General features: G+C 36.9%; 1 protein-coding gene across 7 annotated transcripts in view; it reads right to left on the reverse strand.

The window, feature by feature from the left end:
* The window catches only part of DNM3 (dynamin 3), a 626,037-nt gene that overhangs the window by 386,968 nt on the left and 214,047 nt on the right, over nt 1-25,022 (reverse strand). For all 7 annotated transcript variants that reach the window (XR_011975664.1, XM_072648609.1, XM_072648608.1 and 4 more), the window contains exon 11: nt 3,629-3,715. Coding sequence is in view for 6 of the 7 variants with exons in the window: in XM_072648609.1 (XP_072504710.1) it covers nt 3,629-3,715 (87 nt within the window). In the remaining variant the exon portion in view is untranslated. The remainder of the gene's footprint in view (nt 1-3,628; nt 3,716-25,022) is intronic.

The raw sequence follows: 25,022 nt of genomic DNA on the forward strand, positions 1-25,022 counted from the left end.
GGGTCCCAGATCCCTCAACCCACGAGTGACAAAGAAAGCTCCAAAGATCAATGTGGGAGGGCTTTCCCAGCTGGGCGAGAGGGGAGCAGGGTCCCCCCAGCAGAGGTAGTGGCAGCAACAGCCACAGTGGGCAGCTGGTGGCTACAATGGCTGCTGAAGTAGCCTAGGTCCATTGTCCAGGCAGCTCAGCTTAAAGCCTCAGGGGGAATTGAGCAGCTGATCTGAACTTCAGCCCTCAGTGGTGGCCCACCCCCCAAAAAACCCCTGGGGAATTGAGCAGCTGATCTGAATCTCAGCCTTGAGCAAGGTACTGGGGGAAGGAGGACCCTCCTCTTGACAAAGGATTCAGAAGTCAAGTAACTGGCTGGGAAAATTCCCAAAAAAGGGAAAAAAATAAGACCATAGAAGGTTACTTTCTTGGTGAACAGGCATCTCCTTCCATCCTTTCAGATGAGGAAGAACAAGGCATATTGTCAGAGGAAGTCAAGGTTTCTGACTCCAGTACCTCCAAAATCAATATGAAATGGGTTCAAGCCATAGAAGAGCTTGAAAAGCAAGTCAGCAGCTTGCTAAAGGAGAACCAAAAAAATGCTGAGGAAAATAGGCTAACTCAATTGGAAAAAGAGGTCCAAAAAGTCAATGAGGAGAAGGAGGCTTTAAAAAGCAGAATTAGTCAAATGGAAAAGACGGTTCAAAAGCTCACTGAAAAAAATAGTTCTTTAAAAGAGAGCCTGGAGTTCAGAGAAGCTAATGACTATGAGATAAACCAAGAAGTTAAAAGACAAAACCAAAAGACTGAAAAAACAGAAGATAATGTGAAACATCTTATTGGAAAAACAACTGACCAGGAAAATAGATCTAGGAGAGACAATTTAAAAATTATGGGACTACCTGAAAGTCATGATCAAAAAAAGAACCTAGACATTATCTTTTATGAAATTGTCAAGGAAAACTTCCCTGACATTCTAGAACCAGGGGACAAAATAAATATTGAAAGAATACACTGATCACCTCCTGAAAGAGACCCAAAAAGAGAAACTCCTAGGAATATTGTGGCCAAATTTCAGAGTTCCCAGGTCAAGGAGAAAATATTGCAAACAATTTGAAAATTTCAAATTGCAAAACAAACTGCAAACAAAAGAAACAATTTGAATATTGTGGAAATATAATCAGAATAACACAGGATCTGGCAGCTTCTACATTAAGGGACTGAAGAGCTTGGAATAGGATATTCCAGAAGTCAAAGGAACTGGGATTAAAACCAAGAATCACCTACCCAGCAAAACTGAATATAATACTTCAAGGAAATAAATGGCCATTCAATGATATAGAGGATTTTCAAGCATTCATGATGAAAAGACCAGAATTGAATAGAAAATTTGACTTTCAAACATAATAATCAAGAGAAGCACGAAAAGGTAAACAGGAAAGAGAAATCATAAAGGACTTTCTAAAGTTGAACTGCTTACATTCCTACATGGAAAGATAATATTTGTAACTCGAGAATTTTATCAGTATTTGGGTAGGTGGAGGAATTACACACACACACACACACACACACACACACACACACACACACACTTATAGACAGAGAGTACAGGTTGAGTTGAATCAGAAGAGATGATATCCATAAAAAAATTAAATTAAATTAAGGGGTGAGAGAAGAAAATATTGGGAGGAGAAAGGGAGAAATGAAATGGGGCAAGCTATTACTCATAAAAAGATAAGAAAAATCTTGTTCAATGGAGGAGAAAAGGGAGGAGATGAGAGGGGAAAAGTGAAGCTTCCTCTCTTCACATATGGCTTAAGAAGGGAATAACTTCTCACTAAATTTGGTATGAAAATCTATCTTACACTACAGGAAAGTAGGGGAGAAGGGGACAAGGTCAAATGAGACAACAGAAAAAAAAAGGGAGGAGACAGAGTAGGATGGAAGACAATATAGTTAGTCTTACACAACATGACTATTATGGAAGTCTTTTGCAAAACAACACATATATAGCCTGTATTGAATTGCTTGCCTTCTCAGTGTGGAAGGGTAGGGAGGGAGGGAGACAGATAAGTTGTAATTCAAAGTATTAGAAATGAATGTTGAGAATGATAATTACATATAACTGGGAAATAAAAAATACAGGTAATGGAGTATAGAAATTTATCTTGCCCTACAAAAAACGAGAGAAAATGGGGATAAGGGAAGGGTGGGGTATTATAGAAAGGAGGATACACTGATCAGAATCATAATCAGAATGCAAGGTATTATGGCGTCCAGGAAGGGAGAGATAGGGAGAAAATTTGGAACTCAAAATTTTGTGGAAATGAATGTCAATCTAAAAATAAATAAATAAAATTTAGAAAAACAAGAAAAAAACCTCCTAAAATCATTTTATAATCTCTGTCCTCCCAGTCCTTCATTTCACAGGAAGCCATTGCTGGGGCAAAGACTTGAGGACTCATAGGATTCCCTACACATAGATTTGATTCATCAAGTCAAGAGAGTCAGTATTGTCCCAGTTACTATCAACCACACCTGAGAGAATAATTCCCCCTCTTGTGGACTGCTGCATGGGGCTTAAAGAAAAACAACTATTATTAAGAGTTAAAACAAAATCACAATAATTTCCATTTCAAAGGACAATGGCAAATGATGCTGATACTGGAAAGTCTCAAACCCAAAGTTTGCTGCAATCTATAAAAAGAGAGTCAGAACATCAGAGTGCAAACAGCAATGGACAGGAAGTCAAAGATCCCAATTTGAGTTCTAGCTTCCACATTTACCAACTATATTACTCTGATATTTCGCTATTAGCTATCAGATCACTGAACCTTTCATAGCCTCAGTTCCCTTCTCTGTAAAATGGTGATAATACTCATTATTACTAGCCTCACAAAGTTGGTGCCTGGAAATCATTAAACTTTATAATCTAGATCATAGATATCAATAGATTAGATTGATAGATCTTTGATTTATTATTCCCTTCCCTACCATTTCTCTACTTTTGTGGACATTTCTGTCTTTCTCTTTTCCTCTTGAGTTCTTTATCCTTTCTCTCTCAGTCTCTTTTCTCTTTGTATCCTCACCTTAAAATCTTAACACCTGGGTACTTAGACACTTAGATAGAATAAATCTTAGAGATACCTTACTACAATTCCCTCCTTTTTCAAATGAGGAAACTGAAGCAAACAGGGTTAAGTGACTTGCCCAGTGTCACATAGTTAGTAAGTGTCTGCAGCCAGATTTGAACTCAGGAAGATGAGTCTTCCTGACTCCAGGTCCAGCTCTTTATATACTGCATCACCTAATTGTATATTTAATAATTGTCTCTAAAAAGATAAACCCAGTATTAGGTTGATTTTTTAAATTTTTTAATTTGGCCTCTGATTATTTTCCTACATATCAGTGACCTCACAAACAAGGACTCTCCTCATTGTGATATTAGCAATTACAGGAGTACCAAATATCTCCTAATTCTAAATTTATTTGATATACTAACTCATAGTGACTCCCTAAAATGTCTAAAACATTTTAAAGGAGAAAACATGGGAATTATTCCCTAGAATCTCTCCTAAAGAAACTTATGTGCTTCATATATTATTTCCCCATCCATCAACTTAAAAATTTTTTTCTCACCTGGTCCTTAGTCTTTCCTTCTCTTTCACGAATGTGGTTTGCAACAATCCGTTCTGTTTCTTCACAAAGTCTTGGGAAGTTTGCAAGCTATAAGACAAAATGAATAGAAATAGAAAGTATCTTAAAATGTGCTACAAAAAAGAACATGAAGGCATTGCATTGTCATCTGTACTGCAATTTTTGAATCCTTTGCTTTTTCTTTAAATAGAGCATTAAATGTCTATACCTTTGACCCAGAAGCCCCATTACTAAACATATATCTCCAAGGGAATCAAAGGCACAAAGAAAGGCCCCATCTTCACCAAAACATTCATTGTAGCATTTTTTGTGGTAGCAAAAAAGATAGAAATAAAGTACATATTGATTGGGGAAGAGCTAAACACATTGAGTTTGTTAAAACCCCATAGAAATAATATACTGAATCATACTGACTCATAAAAATAAAAAATGAAAAATAATACCTAATTAACATTAAGAGAAACCTGGAAAGACTGATATAAAGTGAATTAAGCATGACAACAAAGAAATGTACAACTATTGTGATGAAAAGGAAAAAAGGAAGAAAACGAAAAGAAAATCAATGATTATATAACTATAATAGGCAATCATGACCTCATAGGACAGCTGAGAAAACTCTGTCTCCCTCCATTTGATGCAAAGGGAGAGGATGACAGATAAGGAATGTTTCATAGATTGGGAGGCACAACTGATGTGCTAAATCACGGAGCTGACCTGCTCATTTTTCTCTTTCTTTTAAAATCTTTGTTACTGCAGATGATTTGCTAGAAGACAAAGGATATAGTTGGAAATAAATGCAATATAAAAACAAAATGAAACATAATATACTTTAATTTAAAAACACATCATTAAAGGGGAAAACTAATAGACAATCAAGGAAATCTATAGGACACATTATTGCTGTCACTGCAGAATAATAAAAAAAACAGAACAAATAAAATAAGAGTTATAGTTATGTGGGAGAGTAGTTCAAATAGCAAAGAAAAGCATTAAAAAAACTGCAGACTGAACATTTGATATTGATGAAATATTATTGTAAAAATTGCTGAAAGACTTTCTTTTTCATTAGAAAGCATGAAAAGATTTTTTCTCTAGCAAAGAAAAGAGAAGGGTTTCTACAATTTTCCGGATGATTCGAACCAACTGCATATTCATCTGAACACTGATCAAGAAGCCTTGAATGATTTTAATACCTTTAAGAACTCTTTCTTTCTCTTTTTAGTGGAAATCTGCACAAAACCAGCAAATATAATGGCAGTATGTACCTTTTGTCTATATACATCCTAATATGATCAATCGATCAACCAACAAGCATTTACTAAGGGCCTACTATGTTTCAGATGCTATGGCAGGTGCTAGAAATACTAAAACAAATGAAATAATTCCTGACCTTAAGGAACTTAAAGTCTATAGGGGAAAATAATATGTATACAGATAACTATATCCAGTATAAAATAAAGGAAAGGGCTGGTAGAGGTTCTAGTAGCTGGGGGATCAGAACAGGCCTGCTCTGGGAGGTAGCATTTAGCTCAGTTTTAGGGAGTCTTAGAGGGGATGTGAGGACAGAGTAAGTACATTCTAGGAACATCAGATGAAATGTCTTATGTGAGGAGCAGCAGGAAGGTGAATTTGACAAGCCCCCAAAATAATGTTGGAAATGTAGTTTGTAGGTAAAGTGTTTGTGGTAAAGGGTTTTAAATGACAAACAGATTTGATCCTAGAAGTAACAGAGAGTGACTAGTGTTTACTGAGCAGGGGACTGACATGGGCCCACCTTTAAAAACCGTCATGATGACAGCCACGCTCAAACAGAAGAGGATCCCTGATGCCACGTATTTACCTAAAAACCCACAAATCAATATTGTTGTATGATATTTTTATTTATTTTGTTAAAATTTCCCAATTACATTTTATTCTGATTCAAGTTTAACTTGGGAATTTTGTAGATGGACATGGGCAGTGAGTTTGACACCTGTGATATGGAGGATGTTTTGGAGAGAGGAGAGACTTGAATCAAAAAGAACAATTAGATGACTATTCCAATAGTTCAAGGTGATGAGAGCCTAGATCCATGATCATGTAAGGGGAGAGAAGAAAATAAATATAGGAGATAATGTCAAATCAGAACGTTTATGACTTGCAATTGATTGGTCCTCCCAAGCTGGCTGTATTATTTCTCTTTATATGCAACATTTCATCCTCAATCTGTACATTTGCGTAGGGTGCCTACATAACTAAAATGCTTCACTTCCCTTTGTAGAGTCCCTGATTTCCTTCAAAACTCAATTTAAATGACACATCCTACACGTGACTTTTCCTTATTCCCCACTGACCGGATGTGCGAAGTGAGGGAGTACGAGAAAAAGAAGCTGATTCTAAGGTTGTAAAATTGGGTCAATGGAATGATATTAGAAATAGGAAAGTTTGGAAAAGAAACTAATTGATACAGGGAGGAGCCAAGATGGCAGAACAGAAAGATACACATATGCTAGCTCCAAACCCACATCCGATAAATTACCTGTAAAGAAGAACTCCCAACAAATTCTGGAGCAACAGAAGCCACAAAACAATGGAGCAGAGGAGATTTCTGTTCCAGAGAGACCTGAAAAGCTGACCCAAAAGGTCCATTGAGCACTGGACCCGGAGCAGAGCCCAGCCCTGCCTTGGCCGGGTGGCACCGAGAGAAGCAGATCCAAGCAGGCTCCAGGGACAGAATATCCAGCAGCCACACAGGTCTCTCCACCCACAGACACCAAAGATGAGGAATAACAATGCTTACCATGGGAAAGACATAAACATCAAGGCTTCTGTATCTCAAGCATCTATAATTAATATTCAATGGGCTCAGGCCATGGAAGAGCTCAAAAAGGATTTTGAAAATCAAGTTAGAGAGGTGGAGGAAAAACTGGGAAGAGAAATGAGAGAGATGAAAGAAAAGCATGAGAAGCAGGTCCACACCTTGCTAAAGGAGACCCCAAAAAATGCTGAAGAAAATAACACCTTGAAAAATAGGCTAACTCAATTGGCAAAAGAGGTTAGCCAAATAGAAAGGGAGGTTCAAAAGCTCACTAAAAAAATAGTTCTTTCAAAATTAGAATGGAACAGATGGAGGCTAATGACTTTATTAGAAACCAAGAAATCACAAAACAAAACCAAAAGAATGAAAAAATGGAAGATAATGTGAAATATCTCATTGGAAAAACAACTGACCTGGAAAATAGATCCAGGAGAGACAATTTAAAAATTATGGGACTACCTGAAAGCCATGATCAAAAAAAGACCCTAGACATCATCTTTCATGAAATTATCAAGGAAAACTGCCCTGAGATTCTAGAACCAGAGGGCAAAATAAGTATTCAAGGAATCCACAGATCACCACCTGAAAGAGATCCAAAAAGAGAAACTCCTAGGAACATTGTGGCCAAATTCCAGACTTCCCAGGTCAAGGAGAAAATATTGCAAGCAGCTAGAAAGAAACAATTTGAGTATTGTGGAAATACAATCAGGATAACACAAGATCTAGAAGCTTCTACATTAAGGGATCGAAGGGCATGGAATGTGATATTCCAGAAGTCAAAGGACCTAGGACTAAAACCAAGAATCACCTACCCAGCAAAACTGAGTATAATACTTCAGGGGAAAAATGGTCTTTCAATGAAATCGAGGACTTTCAAGCATTCTTGATGAAAAGACCAGAGCTGAAAAGAAAATTTGACTTTCAAACACAAGAATGAAGAGAAGCATGAAAAGGTAAACAGCAAAGAGATGTCATAAGGGACTTACTAAAATTGAACTGCTTACATTCCTACATGGAAAGACAATATTTGTAACTCTTGAAATTTTTCAGTATCTGGGTAGTAGGTGGGATTACACACACACACAAACACACACAGAGAGACAGAGCACAGAGTGAATTGAATATGATGGGATCATATCTTAAAAGAATGAAATTAAGGGGTGAGAGAGAAATATATTGGAAAGAGAAAGGGAGAAATGGAATGGGGCAAATTATCTCTCATAAAAAAGGCAGGCAAAAGACTTTTTAGTGGAGGGAAAAAGAGGGGAAGTGAGAGAAAAACATGAAGTTTACTCTCATCACATTCCACTAAAGGAAGGAATAAAATGCACACTCATTTTGGTATGAAAACCTGTCTTACAATACAGGAAAGTGGGGGAGAAGGGGATAAGCAGGGTGGGGGGGATGATTGAAGGGAGGGCAATGGGAGGAGGGAGCAATTCGAAGTCAACACTCTTGGGGAGGGACAGGATCAAAAGAGAGAATAGAAGAAATGCAGGGCAGTATAGGATGGAGGGAAATATAGGTAGTCTTACACAACATGACTGTTATGGAAGTCATTTGCAAAACTACACAGATATGGCCTATATTGAATTGCTTGCCTTCCAAAGGGAATGGGTGGGGAGGGAGGGATGAAGAGAAGTTGGAACTCAAAGTTTTAGGAACAACTGTTGAGTATTGTTCTTGTATGCAACTAGGAAATAAGAAATACAGGCAATGAGGTATAGAAAGTAATGTGGCCCTACAGGATAAAAGAAAAGATGGGGACAAGGGGAAGGGAGGGATGATAGAAGAAAGGGAAGACTGGTCATAGAGGCAATTAGAATGTTCGGTGTTTTGGGGTGGGGGGAGGGGACAAATGGGGAGAAAATTTGGAACCCAAAATTTTGTGAAAATGAATGTTAAAAGTTAAATAAATTAATTAATTTTAAAAAATTAAAAAAAGAAACTAATTGATAGGAGTGAGGAGGAGGAAGAGGAGGAAGAAGAGGATTCTGTTCTACTCAGCTGGCACACATTTAATTTTTATGCTAGGAAAAAGGATAAAAGTTTTATTCTCAGAAAAGAATTAGGATTCTATCACCTGGAGGCAACTTCACATTTACACAGGGTCACCATCAGATCCTCCAGGTCTTACTTTCTACTTTGGCTCTCTACCCTTCAGGCATCAGCCACTGCCCTACCTGTGTGGGCAAGCACTGCTGGACCCTTGCAATCCATTCCACAGCAGCAGTCTAAGGATTAGCTGAATTTACTTCTATGGAATTTCTCCCCCAATAAATGTTTGAATTTTCTGAGGAGGAATGGTCTCATTCTTTCTGTTTGTATCCCCAGTACTTGGCATATAGCGAACATTTAATAGATTTTTTTTCCTTTTATTCAAGGTTTCTCTGGATTCAAGGTGCTCTGCAGGTTCACCTGTACTTAAAACCATAAACCCCACCCTTTCTAGTCTACTTAAAAATAAAATTATTTCAAATAAAGGGCATTTAATGAAAGAGGACAGAAAGAATTACAACAAAATATTTCTTTTATAAACCTGAGACACACTCTTCAACAAATGCACATACTTTCAGATGAAAGAATGAATAAATGCAGGGAATGTGGATGGAGAGATATAATGGTAGGAAACATGTTACCAGAACATACATGGAGTTGTACAAATGTGAGTAGCAGAAGACCAGAGAACATCGCAGGGGGGGGTCGCACAAGGAGAACACGTAGAGGCCTGACATGGCGGGGCTACTGATGTTTTCTGGTAACATCACTGCATCTTTCTCTAGGACTCATGCTGTTGTTGGTAAGATTGACACTGAACAATTGCTTCTAAGGACAAATTAAGTAGTGCCTCCCTTCTATTAATTATCTTCAATTTATCTGTCTCTATCTCTGTCTATTTCACCTGATTCCCCCATTCGGCTATAAGCCTCTTGAAGCCCAGCACTGTGTTTGTTTTTAATTTGTATCACTGCTCTTAGAACAGTGGCTACTATACCCTAAGTACTTGTTGTCTAAGACTTTGGAGGGGATAGTTCCTAGACATGAGCCTTCTCTTCATTTATATAAAACACACATGCAGAGCTTTCACCAGCTTGGTTAATCTTAGGATTTCAGAACCACCTTAATGTGCCCAGTGAAAATAATTAACATATTAAGTTGTTGGGAAATGCCTTCTTTTGGATACCCAAATAAATATAAATCATACAAATGAAAAGAAATAACCAAACCAAAAAGAAAAAATAGTAATAGTAGACTATAAGGAAGCATTAGGAATTTCATTAACAATATTTAGGAAATGGATTGTAGCAGAAAAATATTTTTAAAATTCAAAATAATAGCAATAATTAATATTTATTCATAAACAATCTGACTGTTGAAGCATTCCAGACTTTGGGTCAAAAAAGACTAGAACTAATTACAAAATCCTAGAAAGTACAGATATATAAGCTCTGCTTCCAAGCTACTTTCGAGATATTGGGGGTTTATAAACACCAATTTATAAACATCAAAAGACAAAAGTTTTTAAGTTGTCCAGGCTGACTGCATGTTGGCACAGTTTATACAGAAGTGAGAAACAGTACTATAATTTGTCCTTCAAAATAATACAGTAGACTGGAAAGAAATGAAAGGTAGCCATGTTTAAGTTCTCAGTAGACTAGTAAAGGAGTAGCACGCACTGGAAAAAATCACTTTATGGAGAACAGAAAAATAAAGATATTAGAAGCAGGCTAAAAAGTTTAGAATTTAGAATCCACGGCACGACAAAGCAATTTGTATGAATCCCTAGCGTCAGTTGGTTGGTGTTCCTAGAAATGTTGCAGGAGCATGAATACTAAAATGTTAGTTTCAAATGCTCCTAGGCAGTAAAAGAGCATGTAATATGACACCATGTATAAATATAGGGAGGCCTGCTCTCAATTTAGGGCACAAGTCCCAATTCTTGCCCTTATGATTCACACAGGAAGAGATACAAAACACAGACATTCAAAGTTATTGCTGATCAGGCCTTCCGCCACTCACCTCATTAGGGAAATAGCTCGTACAAAAATAAGCTCTACCAGGAGGCCCCGATCTGTTTTCATTTCCCTTTGCTTAAAGAACAATTGACTTTGCCTACTCAGCTCTATCCCTTAATTCATTTATTTTTCTTCCTTTATTTCTAATTCCTTATTTACTCTGCTTCTCTTTATATATATATATATGAATATATATCCATACATATACATATATATTATATATACATCATTTCTATATTAATTTCCATTTTATTTTACCCTTGAATATTATCTAATAAGTCTACAGTATTCAGAATTAGAACTTTCTTCACCTGACCTATCCAAAACCAGTTCATACATTCCAAAACTATTTTTTTTACACCTGAACAGTAGTACTTTGTCCTTTGCCTAAAGTTGCTTTCACTACGCCGTAACTTAGCTTATAGAGTCACACAACAAAAGACTTGCTACTAGCTATACTATTATACACATATGTGCTATTTTACATACATACGGTTTACTTTATGATACAATGACAGTATAGCCCTCAAAAGGGGTAATCATCATAACTGTAAAAGTATCCAAATCATAGTTAGATTTTTGTGTTTCTAGCAATGAACTGTATTTTATGTGTGGTAATCATTGAATTCATATGACATAAAGAAGTCACTGAACCTTGATTCATTTGTAAAGTTAATGTTAATATTTACTATCTCTTTATGCATTTCAGTTAGGAAATTTAGTTTTAATAATCAATAAAAAGTCAAGCAACATTTTATTAAGCACCTGATATGTTCCAGAAACTGGGATAAACACTGGAGATACAAATACAAAAAAGACAGACAGTCCTTGGGCTCTAAGAACTTAGGGGAGATAATGAAGGCTGAAAATCTGGGGGCTGGGGGAGGGAAGAGTCCCATTGTGTAGAGGCACAAGGTGTAGAACCTAAAGAAGTTCAGAATGAATGGAAGACTCTGACTGATAAGGGCTTTCTTGATCAAGCTGCAGTTCTTAGATTTTTACTGTCTCCTAAGTCTCTCAGAACTCAGTACAGTGCCTGGCACAGGTGCTTCATAAATGGTAATGGACTGACTTTCTACCATTCACAAGAAACTATCAGGGAGGAAAAAGAGAGGCAAAAGGGTAAAACTGAAAAGAGGCTGGGTTTGGAGTCCGAGGATCGGTGCCAAAGTCCTAGACCTTCCATTTGTATTGCCTCCTTAGATAAATCATTAAACCAAACAGACCTCAGTTTTCTCATCTGTAAAAAGGAGTAAAATGGAGTAGGTGTCCTGTAAAGTTCATTCCAGTTTTAATCTGTGATCTCAGGACCCTATATAACTAGATGACCTCTGAGCCACTTTTTAACTGTAAATAGAAACTTCTCCTACCTTCCTGACTTTTCAATTCACATGATGCATATAGCAAAAGAGATAGGAAGTCACCTGTGTCTGCATCAATAGCATTAAAGCCAATGAGTGTCTTTATTTTTAATCAAGTGTAAGAAACTTCCTAATCTCTTAAAAGAAAACAAGCATTACAGCTCAGGTTTTTAGCTTTTGGGTGAACTTTTAGACATTTCCATTTAAAAAGAATAGCTATTTCTTTTAGCAGACAACCAAGCAACTTGCAATTCTTTCAACACATCTTATTTTTGCAAAATTCTTTAGGAACTGCTCCCTAAAATATCTAATTCTTTCAGGAAGCAAATATTTTAACAAGTCAAATGAGAAAATAAATTTTTAAATCTAGATTTAGAATTCTTTCATGATGGTAGATTGTATCCTAGTTAAATCAAAAAAATTACTCAGAGTCTTAAATGAAATACTGTATATGAAAACACTGGAATGTTAAAAGTAAAAAAGAGTTGTCATTTTCATGATTTTTTTTGCTTCTGCTCTGAAGTCAAACAACAAAAAAGTTGAATTTAGTATGGTCAGCCGACTTTTATTAGCCAGGAAAACCCTCATTTTAGAAAAAAAAACTGGTCTGAAAAAAAAAAAACTAAAATTTCCATACCACTCACATTTTATGGTAATCACTACTATTTTTACACCAAAGGCTCTAAGCAGATCTCTTCAAAGAGATGCAACAACTCTCACTATGGGGGCATTTGACCAAAACAAACAAACAAACAAAAACACTCTTTTTTCTTTGGTAGGCTAAGAGTGAATATTTAGACCAAGACTTATAAGAAACACTGGGTTCCAGTTTCCTGGATCCAGGTAGGAAAGGTGCAGATTTTCCTTCAATTTCTGACAATTACAGAATCATACAATTTAAATGTTGACAAGTCACCTAACATACCCCATGCACTAACGAACCTCCTCTGTAACATAGATGCCATGTAGCTACCCAGCATCTGAGGACCTCCAAGGGAGGACTCACTATCTCCTTTGACAGTACATCCCACTCTTTGCACAGTCGGAATTGTTAGGGAAATTTTTCTTGGCATCTAAATTTATCTCTTTGCCATTAGTCCACATTGCTCCTGATTCTGTCTTCTGGCCAAAAAGAACAAAGCTAACCTTTCTTAGACAAGACAATCCTTTAAATACTTGAACATAACACTCTTGTAGCTCTTGAGCCTTTTTTTCCTCTAGGACAAATGTACAGTTCCATCAACCAATCTTCCAGGGGACTCAAATCCTTTCATAATCCTGCTTGTACTCTTCTGGACAATATCCAGCTTATCAGTGTATTTTTTAATGGTAGGATGCCAAAATATAACACTCTAGATGAGGTGAAAAGGGCACAGCATTTTCAAAATATAACATCCCTATTCCTGTAAGCTATGTCTCTTATCAAGTCCCAATCCCATTAGCTTTGTCAGCTGTCACATCTTACTGCTTATTCATGTTGAGCTCACAGGTCACTAAACCACTCAGAGACTTTTTTTTTAGAAAAACCATTACATTATCATGCCTCCTCATTTTGTTATTGTGAAGTCGATTTTTGTAACCACAATATATTTAATTAATAATAAATATTTATTATTGAATTTCATATTGAATATATGAATGACAGCAGTTATTTAAGTGTTTACTATGTGCCAAGCACTAAGCTCAGAGCTGGGGTGATGCAAACACAAAAAGTAAGATAGTCTCAGACTTCCTCAAGAAACTTGCTCCAAAGCAGAAAACAACACATTTACAAAAGTGGTTGCCAGGAAGGAATGTTTTAATTTGGGAAGCCACAAGGATGTTCAATAGAATCCTAGGAAAACTGATCCATACATACTTTTCAGGAATACTATTATTGTTGTAATTACCATTCCTAGAAAAGAGGGCATAAAACAGGGATGAGAAAGAGACATACCTTATGTAATTGCATGGCCACAGTGCTTCATAGTGGGTTAGGTCACACCTTAGATGTGAGGAATCCTCACCAATCAGGGTCCAGGGAAGATTGGAATACCAAATGGAGGGTCAGTAAGTGAGGGAAGGCACAAAGATGGCTAAAGGAAAGGTCCTCTTATTAGATTCAGCTGCTCAAGAACTTTTTGGCAACAGTGTGCAGTCTAGAGCTTTAGTGATTGGGCAGATTTCAGGAGTGGGTCATATATGACTTTATCCAAGTCTTTCAATAAAAAGTGTGAAACTTCTCAGGTCCTGGCATTGATTCTCAGGATATATTATTGTATATGTCCAGTCATACTGATACTGAATCATTAAAAATATTTTTGGAGTCCAGCTAATTCTGAATCCATCCAATCATATTACTGTTTTGTCTATATCTCAACATATTTTCTAGAAGAGTAGCATTAGATATTTTACCAAAAGCATTGCTAAAACCTACTTATCTGTGTCCACAAGAGTTTTCTCATACACTAGTTTAGTAATCCTGTCAAAGAAGGAAATGATTGGTCTTGCTTGACTTCTTGATGAAGCCAAGCTGATCTTCCCTTTCCAAATGTTAAGCAACAATTCCTATAATGGTCCATTCTAGAATTTTGCCAGAAAACAGTCAAGTTCACCTATCATTTGAAGAGTGTGCCATTTTCCCTTTTTTTGAAAACCAGGTGACTTGCTCTTCTCTAATCCTGCGGCACCTCTCCCATCTCTATGATCACTCAAATGTCACTAACAGTGGCTTAGCAATCACATTGGCCAGGGATTTCATTAGTAAAGATGGTCACCTGAGTCAAGTGAATAGACTTCTTCAAGGCAAAGAAAATGCTCCCTCATAGTCCGTCTCCTTACTCATATTGGATATCAACACCTTGCTAATAATTTTCATTTTGTTATTTTTAGTGCAAACATCATTCTCGGCAGTAAAATGGAAGCAAAATAAGAGCTAATTAATTCTGCCTTCCTTCTCCTATTGTCAAATTCACCCAAGCAAGGGTTCTGTCCTCTCTGTGATAATCCTTTTTCTTCAAAAAGGTTTCAAACTTTTTGTTGTCCTTAGTTCAGCTCACCAGTGTGTTAGCGCTCTTTATGGAATCATGATCCACTCATCCTGTTACCTTCTTTGCTTCCATATTCTGTCCATTTCTTTCAAAAATCTAAGTTGGATAATGAGTTTCATGTGTGTCCACATCAGTTTCTTCAGATATCTCACTTTTCCTTTCTCAATGAAGTTATCTCTTTTGGTGTTTTCAGAATTCTATTCTGGAGCATCTCCCATCCCAATGGGACTGACTTCCCTTAAAGAATGTTAGTTCATGAGAATTTTTGTAACTATGTTCTGAACCATTTAACATTTGCTTTCCCCAAATCTAGAGCACATGTAAAGCTATGTTTGGATTTCCTCTCCTCAATAAGGATCCCTTGAAGGGAGTGGTCACTTTCACCAAGGATTCTCAATACTTCCACCACGGCAGCCCATTCCTATGTGTTAGTGAGAATGAAATCCAAAAAATAATTTAGCCTAATACATAGCCTTTGAAGGATAAAACCATCCCTACAGCAAGTCAAGAAGTTATTATCTGCTCTGTTTGGGCAGAGAGAGCTCTAGCAGATGTCTAGATAATTGGATTCCTGGTCACTGCAGCATCATGCCTCCATGCCAGGCTCGTCATCTGTTTTTGAAATTTCTCCTCTATTTCCTCTTTATGTCAAAGTAGTCTGTGGTATGATCCAATGACAAAAATCACTTTTGGTTTTCTCTCCATTATCTTTCACCCCATGCTTTCTGTCATGTTTCCCCACTCTGATTCCAAAATTTCCTAAAATGAAGCATACCATTTTAATATGCAATCCCATTCCAGTTTCACCTATCCTGTTTCTTAGGAATAAGGTACACCCATCTACAGCTATAGTCCCGTCGTATGTTTCAACCGACAGTATCTCAGAGTTACCTACATGAGATCAATTTTTCCTCTTTGGAACAGGACCTCAAATTTGAAGTTCTTATGCTGAATAATGCTGTCCATCCACAGAGAAAGAACTAGTGGTGTCTGAACACAAATCGAAGCATACTTGTTTTAACTTCATTTTTCTTGAGTTTTTTTTGCTTTGTCTGAGTTTTCTTTTCACAGCATGACTATTCTGCATAGGTTTTGCATGACTACACATGTATAACCTATATCAAATCTCTTGCTTTCCCAATGAGCTGGAGGGAGGAGAGAGGAAGGGAGAGAATTTGGGACTCACAGTTTTAAAAATGAATGTTAAAGATTGTGTTTACATTTAACTGTAGAAAAATAAAATACTAAATAAAAACAACAAAAAAGAAAAACTAGGACCTCTAATTTCTCATTTGTTGCCCAGACATCTGTCTGCACATGGAGGCCATGGATCTTACTATTGCCAATTTCCTGGGATTCTGTCTCTTGCGACTTCCTGGCAGTTGTTACTGCCGCTACTTTTCCTTCCTTGTGGCTGCCCTTCAGGGGATATATGCAGGCAATTGTCTCCTTATTCCATCCTTTTTAGACCAAAACCCTTTCAACTAAATTTGTCTAAAGCTCAGTATACTCCATTCCTCCCAGTCTTTTCATGTCCAGGAATCCGTCATCTACACATGCTACGTCATCCAAATTTTATGTTTAGAGCCAGCCTCCTAGCTGGCTGTGCACTTCCTAGATTCACTTTGTCTCCTGTGTTCCTTGTATTCACTGGGGAATAGTGAGAAAAACACAGCCCCTATTCTTACGGCTTTAAGTCTCTTGCTCACTACATAATAATCATTGACAGTATTATTTTAGCCCTCTTCTAGGGGCCGCTAGGTGGCGCCATGGTGCACAGAGCGCTGGTCCTGGAGTGAGGAGGACTCATCTTCCTGAGTTCAAATCTGACCTCAGACACTTAGTAGTTGGTGTGACCCTGGGCAAGTCACTGTGTTTGCCTCCGTTTTCTGAACTGTAAAATCAGAATGATAACAACACCTACCTCCCAGAGTCATTGGAAGGGTCAAATGAAATACTAATAGTAAAGTGCTTAGCACATAGTAAATGCTTATCAAATGTTTCCTTCCTTCCTTCTCATTTGTTTCCACACAAATCACCAGAAGTGGTCAGGTGTTTTCCATTTTGACAAGTTAGAAGGTTGTCCGTTTGGGCTCTGGTACATGCCCAGTAAGATAACAGACCTCTCTATATTCTGTTGGGCCAATAAATAGCTGCCTCAGTAACTCAAGGAGGAAATATTATTAGTGAAACGGGAAATACAATTTAACTACAATTATTCTTCTCATCTTCCCTTGAGCATTAATGAGCAGCCTTCTTTGATAGCTTCTGGGGCTCTACATTATTATTCTTTGCAAGGCAAGGAGTTTCTTCTTCCTCAAACTATACAACATACCATCCTTTTAAGGGAGACTTTCAGATCTGTTTTTGGTTAAATAGCTGTTCTTTTCCTTCCTTTTCTCCTCCATGTAACACTCTTTTTAAAAACATGGTTCTTATTTTCCCAATTAGCACCTCCCCCCTTTAAAAAAGAGAAAAAAGCAAAATCATTTTAAGAAATATTCATAATCAAACAAAAACATTCCCACATTAGCCATGTAAAAAAAGTCTCATTCTGCATCTAGAGTCCTTTATTTCTTTCTAAGGTAACATTCTACATTATCAATCTTCAGGAATCATGGTTGTTTGTTACTTTGATCAGAATTCATAACTATTTAAAATTTGTTTCTCTTTATTGTTATTGTTATTATATAAATTGTCTTGACTGTGTTCGCTTCATTATGTATCATTTGGTTCATACAAATTTTCTCAGTTTCTCTGAAATGTACCCTTTTATCATTTCTTAGAGAGGCAATGAAGTAATATATTCATCCATTCCACAATTTATAATTATCCCCTTTAGTTTCTGGTTCTTTGTCACTACCAAAAAATAGTTGCTATTTTTTTGTACATGTGGGTCTTTTTCCTGTCTTTGACCTCTTTGGGGTAGAGAGCCAGTACAGGTTGATATCACAGTGCCAAACGGCCTGTACAGTTTAGTAATTTTGGGGACAAGTTGCTACCCAGGATGACTGAGCCACATCCCAACTCTACCAACACTTCATCAATGTACCTTTCCTTCCACAGTCCCTCCAATAGTTGTTATCTTCCTTTTTCTTTTTTTTTTTGCTCACTTTGCCCATCTAAAGTGTGTAAGGCAGAACTTAAGGGTTACTTTAATTTGCATTTCTCTATTTATTAGTGATCTGGAACACTGTTTTTCATCAATCTATTGAAAGCTGCCTTTTCATATCCTTTGACCATTTATTAATTGGGGAATGGTTCTTATTCTTATAAATTTGAATCAGTCTTTTCCACATCTTGAAAAAGTGGTTTATCATAGAAAGTTGCTGCAAAAATATTTCCCCAGTTATCAATTTCTCTTCTAATCTGAACTTCATTCAATCTATACTTTTAAAAAGTTGAGTATTTTTAACTAACAAAAATCTGCTTTCTCTCTTTTTTCCCTCCTCCCATCCCACTAAAAAAGAAAAGCAAAAACCTTGTAACAAATATGCAGAGTCATGCAATACAAATTCCTATGTCAACTTTGCCCCCCAAAATATATATCTTGTTCATCCTTTGCATTCCAAGACCACTGCCTCTCCATCATACATAAATACACAAAAATACATAGCATTTTTCATCATGATTGTTTGGGAATTATGGTTGGTCACTGCATTAGTCAGTTTCTCAGCCCCTCATTATAAAGAGCAAGAAGGTGGTAAAAGAGGAGTATTTTCAGCACCATTTCTCAAGGTGTGAAGCAATCTGCTTTTGCTCTCCTTCCCCTTTTCTCTTTCCCAGGATCAGACTTGAATCAGAGGTTTTTGATTCTTTCTTCTTTCCTTTTAAACCTTTCTTTACAATCCACTCTCAATGGTTAGTTTATTACCTCAAGACTAATCCCTCTCTTTTATTTCCCCCTTCTCCTCTTTTCCTCATCTATCCCTGTTGAATGAAATTTATATTTCTATATCCAACTGTGTGGGTTCTTCCCTCTTTTTATCAATTCACATGAAAGTCAGATTCAATTATTTTTAAATTTAAGTTGAAGAATATTGAATAACACAAATGAATTGTCATGGAGAATCTTTGTATATCTGATTTTAAGAGTAGAGAACTTTAATATTCAATCTCAAGATACACTTTAAATTCTAAGATTTTAACACTATAAATTGAAGGGCAAAAGCAAATTTACAAATAAACTAATGTAAAAATATCACACCAAAGTTATCAGTATCAAAAAAGTCATCTGAAAATGTGGGTATTTTAGATGACTGTGCTGAATACATCAAACCCCAAAATACTACAAAGCCTACTAAATGAGATTCACAATCACTTTAAGGAGTTTGCCTTAATAATAGATTACAATGAAGTGGATTTAAAAACACCATTTTTTTTCCAAACTCTGATATAGAATTGAGCGAGTGATCCATTATTCTAATTAGCCAGTCTTCTTATAGGTAGAATGGGCCAATTTCACAACACTTCACATCTGTGATCTCTTTGATGTGGGTTCTACCTTCAATGAGGTAGATAAAAGTCTTTTCATGAACCTTTATGCTGCATGATTCATGTCCACATCTTTCTAGAAGCCTTCCTCTCCTTATATGCAGATTTCAAGGCCATGGAGCAAGGTAGATAGATCACTGTCTTAGAGACATAAGGATTTAGGTTCTAAGCCTACCTCTGACATTAGCTTTGTGACCCTGTAATATCACTCAGTCTCATAAGGGGTCATTGTGAAAATCAAATAAAACTTATATATAGGGGTTTTACAAACCTTAAGGAATTAAATGTCTACTAATAGTAAATATTAATTAATAATATCAATGAAGAATGCAGACTTGCAGCATTTATCACTCCTTCTTGTCACACGATTGAACTGCAATCTTTTTTCTTCATATAGTTTTCTGATTACAGGCCCGATGCTATTTCTGTTGAGAAACTCTGGGTTGGTAACACATCACAAACTATTTACACTGACCATGTGCCTCTCCTCTTTCCTTTGTGGTGACCTTTAAAGCTATTTCCTTGGAAATGGGGTATTTTATGATTCATAGCTGTAAAATGTCATCAGAAGAATATCATTTTAAAAATGAGACTTTGTTTCAGTGCCACAAGTAAAGTATGAATTAGCACAAGAGTTCACAGAAAAGAGAAATCATTTCTCTCTGGTGAGAGGAAAATGAGTGAAAGTTGCTTAAAAGAGATAGTATTTAGCTAGACATTGAATAATGAGAAGAATTTCAATAGACAGAATTGAGGGGGGACATTCTAGCCATAAGAACCAGTAGGTGCAAAGACATTTAGGTAACAAAACATAGAACACATTCAGCAAGAGGCGAGCAAATTAGTTGGTTCAAGTGTCTGATAACTGAAAGAGATGAGCCTAAGATGAATCTGGAAAGGTGGTTTGGAACTAGACTAAGAAGGCCCTTGAATGCCAGGAACAGAAGCTTAGAACTAACTTAGTAGGCAATAAAGAACCTCTGAGTGGTTTTTGAACAGGATAAGTATTCAGAGCTATGCATCAGGAAATTTCACCTGGAAACAACGCATAGAATGGATTGAGATGGGAAGGAAACAGAGTCAGGGAAAACACCAGCCTATTGCAATAGTTCGGGGACAATGGATTGAAAGCTTGAACTAAGATGATGGCTATAGAAATGAAAAGTAAAGGACAATTACAACAGAGAGCCTTTTCATTCCACAAAGCTCAGAAAACCATCCCAAAAGGCAGCATGGTGCTTAAAGGCCTAACAGTGACTTTTTTGATTTCTCATTCCTTATTGCCCTCTAGTGGAGGTGCTGAGTAATAAAAATGAACCGAAAAAGTCAAAATCAAAACACGATTTGAATGAGCTATTAGCAAAGAACTGTTTTTAAAACTCCTGAGTCCTTTAATGATTTTAGACAAAGGAAGTGTGTTCCCACCCGCTTAAAAACTAACTCTCATTGCTCGACTTTCAGCCAATAAAGAAGTTCAGAACCTAAGGTCCAACTGGATTGAAGCCCTGGCTACTAACGCCTGTGTGACTACCACAGACACTGAAGAGGAAGAGGCACTAAGATCATGTGTAAAAGATCAAAAATAGGCCAAAAGCAAAATACTATTGGTGTGAGTAGTTTTTCTCTAATTCTATGTGATGGATGCTGTAGCCAAATAATGGTCTTTTCCTATTTGCATCAAAGAGTCATGGTTTATTTGTTCAGTTTTATGCATCTAAGCATAATACTAGACATTTACCTTTGTAATAAAACAAAAAAATTAACATTACTTATAGCAAGTACTAAAATGAAAAATCTTTCTTCATGTTTCTCCCTGACAAGAAAATTCATTGTTGGATCCTTCATTTTTTCACATTCATCCACAAGAACTTTGGGGCTTGGTTTTGTGTTGGCTGTTTTGTTCTTTATTTTTTGTTTAAATTAGCCTTCTAAAACTTTTCTTTTTGTGAAAGAGACTTTAGAATTCTGAGAAGATGCTTTGGTAAAGAGGAGGTAGAGAAAAGGCAGCTGGAAGAATATGCCCACTAGAAGATTTCCAAAGTTAAGATGTCCTTGGGGTAGAGCCAAATAGCTCACAAAGCCCTAACGTTCTTGTCTTGTCCTGCTCTGTCCCAGAGACAACTGTGAGAAAATATCTGTGGAGAACGTGCATTTCCTGGCTTAGGATTCTAGTTGGTACTCAGAAACATACTTAATCATGGATAAAGTACAAATACACACATACGTTCACATGTATTTTTCACAAGAAGATTATTTAAGATGTTGAAGACAATTATTTAAAGAATTCACATACTGACATTTAGTATAAGTGGCAACCTCCTTTAAAATGAACACTAACAAAGAAAAGGAATTTCCGCCAAAAGTGGCTGATATGAATAAATACCAGATTACACTTAAGATTTACAACAAAACCTTAGATATCGGTATTAGTCTCAAAATAAAGGAAATTAGGCAAAGGAAATGAATTTAAAAAATAGATACCTTACACAAACCCTGCTCAAACTCTTGATTTTTGAATGGGTGACCAAAATAGCCCCTTTAAACCTTAAATCATGTCTTATATGTTGGGTAATTTTTTAAAATCCTAAGTTTGAAAAATGCATCAGTGTTTTCCATTTGGAAAGTCTTTTCCATATCAATTTTTTAAAATGTTAAATGAAAGCTATCACTGAATGCAAAAGAATCACTTTATTTTGGATGACTATCAACAACCACTTTTTAATAATATCGATATTGTATCACAGTCATTGCTGCGTTCACTCGGTTAAAGTAGGAAGCCTATTGTTCCAAAGGGAGAGTGCTACTTTTGTATGTGTATATATACATATGTGTATACGTACATAAACGTGCATAGATACTGTTATTTGATATAAACATTATAAACTAGATACATATGAATGTATATATAAATATCCCATAACAGCAATACTCCCTTTGGAACCGCTTCCTACTTTAAAAAAAGTTTGACTATAGAAACTGTTGTTATATATCACATAGGCATACATACGTCACTTTCTTCATCTGCAAAATGAAGAGGCTGGACAAAAGTGTCTGAGATCCCTTCCAGATCCAAACCAAAGACTGAGTAATAACCCAATGATTTTCTTTCTAGTTCAATAGAATCTAACAGATGGTATTCTATTCTGGCATAGCATTAAAGAGACCAGGGTAACCTCCATGCTGCAGTTATGCAGAATGGGACTTTTGTCAGGAAACTTACTGCAATACTTGTTTAATAAAGTTTTCTTAATAAAAGTTCAGATACTTTTTTAGACATGTTGATTACTTGGGATTCGTGGTTGTAAGATGATCTGATTTGAGATGATAAAAAAACCTTTATTCGTAAACTTAGAGAGGTTTTTTACTAAGATAAAAATATCTACCTTCAGAACCCATCTCAAAGATAACTGAGAGGAGAGAGAGAAAGAGAGAGAAAGAGAAAGAGAGAGAGAGAGAGAGAGAAAGAGAGAGAGAGAGACACACACAAAGAATATGGGCAAGCTTCCTAAATATAATCATTTTAATGAAACAATAGATTAGCAGGTATCCGGCCCACTCATTCTTCAAAGGAGCCCAAAGTACAACAGCAAACATTAGTTGTTATGATATAACCTTCTAAGGTTTACAAAGTACTTTCTTTATAACTACCCTATGAGATAAGTTGTTTAAGTATACAGATAATAAATGGGCTAGATAACAGATGGACTGATTCACTACACTACAAGAGATTAGCAAAATTTGTACTAGCTGGAATGCAACATAAAAGATCAGGGAGTTTATTGCTGGCAGGTACTCATGATAAATGGATAATGTATGCCAAGGGTAGAGGCTGCTACCTCTTACCACATGACCTAATTTTTTGTCTTTGCCTTTGGCTTACTTTATATGTCAATTAGGGAGGATCTTGGGAAGAAGAACATCATTTCCTCAGCCCTAATGAAACTCCGTATAGTTGAGGCAGTAAAGAGGTATGATCTCTGAAGTAGGCTTGGGGAATACACACTCATAATGAGGAAGTGAGTCAGAGTTAAGAAGAAGTTTTCTAACCCCAGGTAAGATAAATGCCTAGGGGCAAGGATTTTGTGTCTGCAGTAAGAGAAAGGCAATAAAAGGAACAGACGAAATTGTAGGATGGGCCTTCAATTGCCTCTTCTTGGTTGTCTGGTCAGATGTGGTGGTTCATAGCGCCTAACTGCCCTTGTCAGAGAATGACTTTTAGACACACAACTCTAGTATATAATGGCAGAGATAATTTTGATAACCATGGGAATGACAGAGAACCAAGAAAGATAGCATGCTGGAACATGAAGATGTAATGCCTAGCAGAATGATATACAGCATGACAACACTATAGGAGAGCAATATCCTTTTATATTGGACACCTGAGGGAGGTGGAGCCAAGATGTTAGCACGAAAGCAGGGGAACTCACCTGAGCTGTCCCACATACCCCTTCAAATACCTCTAAAAGGTGAATCTGAACAAATTCTAGAGCAGTAGAATCCACAAAGACACAAGACTGTGGCAGATTTCCTGTCCAAGACAACCTAGAAGGTTGACAGGAAGGGCCTGTTGCACGGGCTTGGGTTAGGAACTCAGTCTAGTGTCCAGGTTTGTGCCAGTACAGACTTGACCCTAGCCAAACTGGAGCAGATCCAGCAGTAACCAGACCCCCTAGCTCCTAGCACAAGAAATCTGGGACAGTTCCCTTCAGTCCCAGAAGCAGAGATCAAATTTAAAAATGAGAAAAAAGGCAAACAAAATGAGCAAGAAGAATGAAAGAAAAACACTGACTGTAGAGAAATATCTTGGTGACAGGGAAGATCAAAACAAATTCAGGAGTGGACAACATGGTCAATATCCCCACATCTGAAACTTCAAAAGGGAATATGAACTGGTCTCCAACTCCAAAAGTCTTCTTGGAAGAGCTCAAGAAGGATGCATTGAACACCTGAAATGCTCTAACCATACAGGTCCCAAGTGTCTGTTCTCCATGGGTGTGTCCAGGTCACATGAGCTCCTGGAATGTGCTCCTTCATACATACTCTTTGGCCACAAATGTCCCTTCTAAGGATGCCCTCCAGGCAGGTTCCCCGACCAAACATGTCCTCTTCACATCCTCTTCTTCAGGGCAGCCAGGCAGCAGAGTAGATAAAGCATCAGGCCTGGATTTGGGAAGACCTAGGTTTAAATCTAGCCTCAGACACTTACTAGCTGTGTGACTCTAGGCAAGTCATTTTACTTCTGTTTTCTTTAGTTTCTCCATCTTTACAATGGGGATGATAATAGTACTACCTCCCGAGGTTATTGTGAGGATCCAAAGAAATATTAATTGTAAAGCATCTAGCATAGTGCCTGGCAGGTACTAAGTGCTATATACATGTTAGCTATCATCATCATCATCATTAATTATTAATGTGTTTCTTCCCCTTGAATGTATAGTAATCTATGAGGAGTATACATGATATGTGTAAAATGAGATTTCACCAAGAAATGTCCAAAAAGACATGATCTTTGTAAAATATATCAACCATTAAATACAGATAGGACTTTTCAGTCAATAACAATTGGTATCACCAATGTAGTACAAGGGTTAAAGTTCTGAACTTGAAGATAAGATGTGAATTCCAGTCCTGCTCCTGGCATTTACTAGTAGTGTGAGTCATTTAAATTCTGTAAGC

This window comes from Notamacropus eugenii, chromosome 2 (genome assembly GCF_028372415.1).
Source record: "Notamacropus eugenii isolate mMacEug1 chromosome 2, mMacEug1.pri_v2, whole genome shotgun sequence".
Classification (NCBI taxonomy): Eukaryota; Metazoa; Chordata; class Mammalia; order Diprotodontia; family Macropodidae; genus Notamacropus; species Notamacropus eugenii.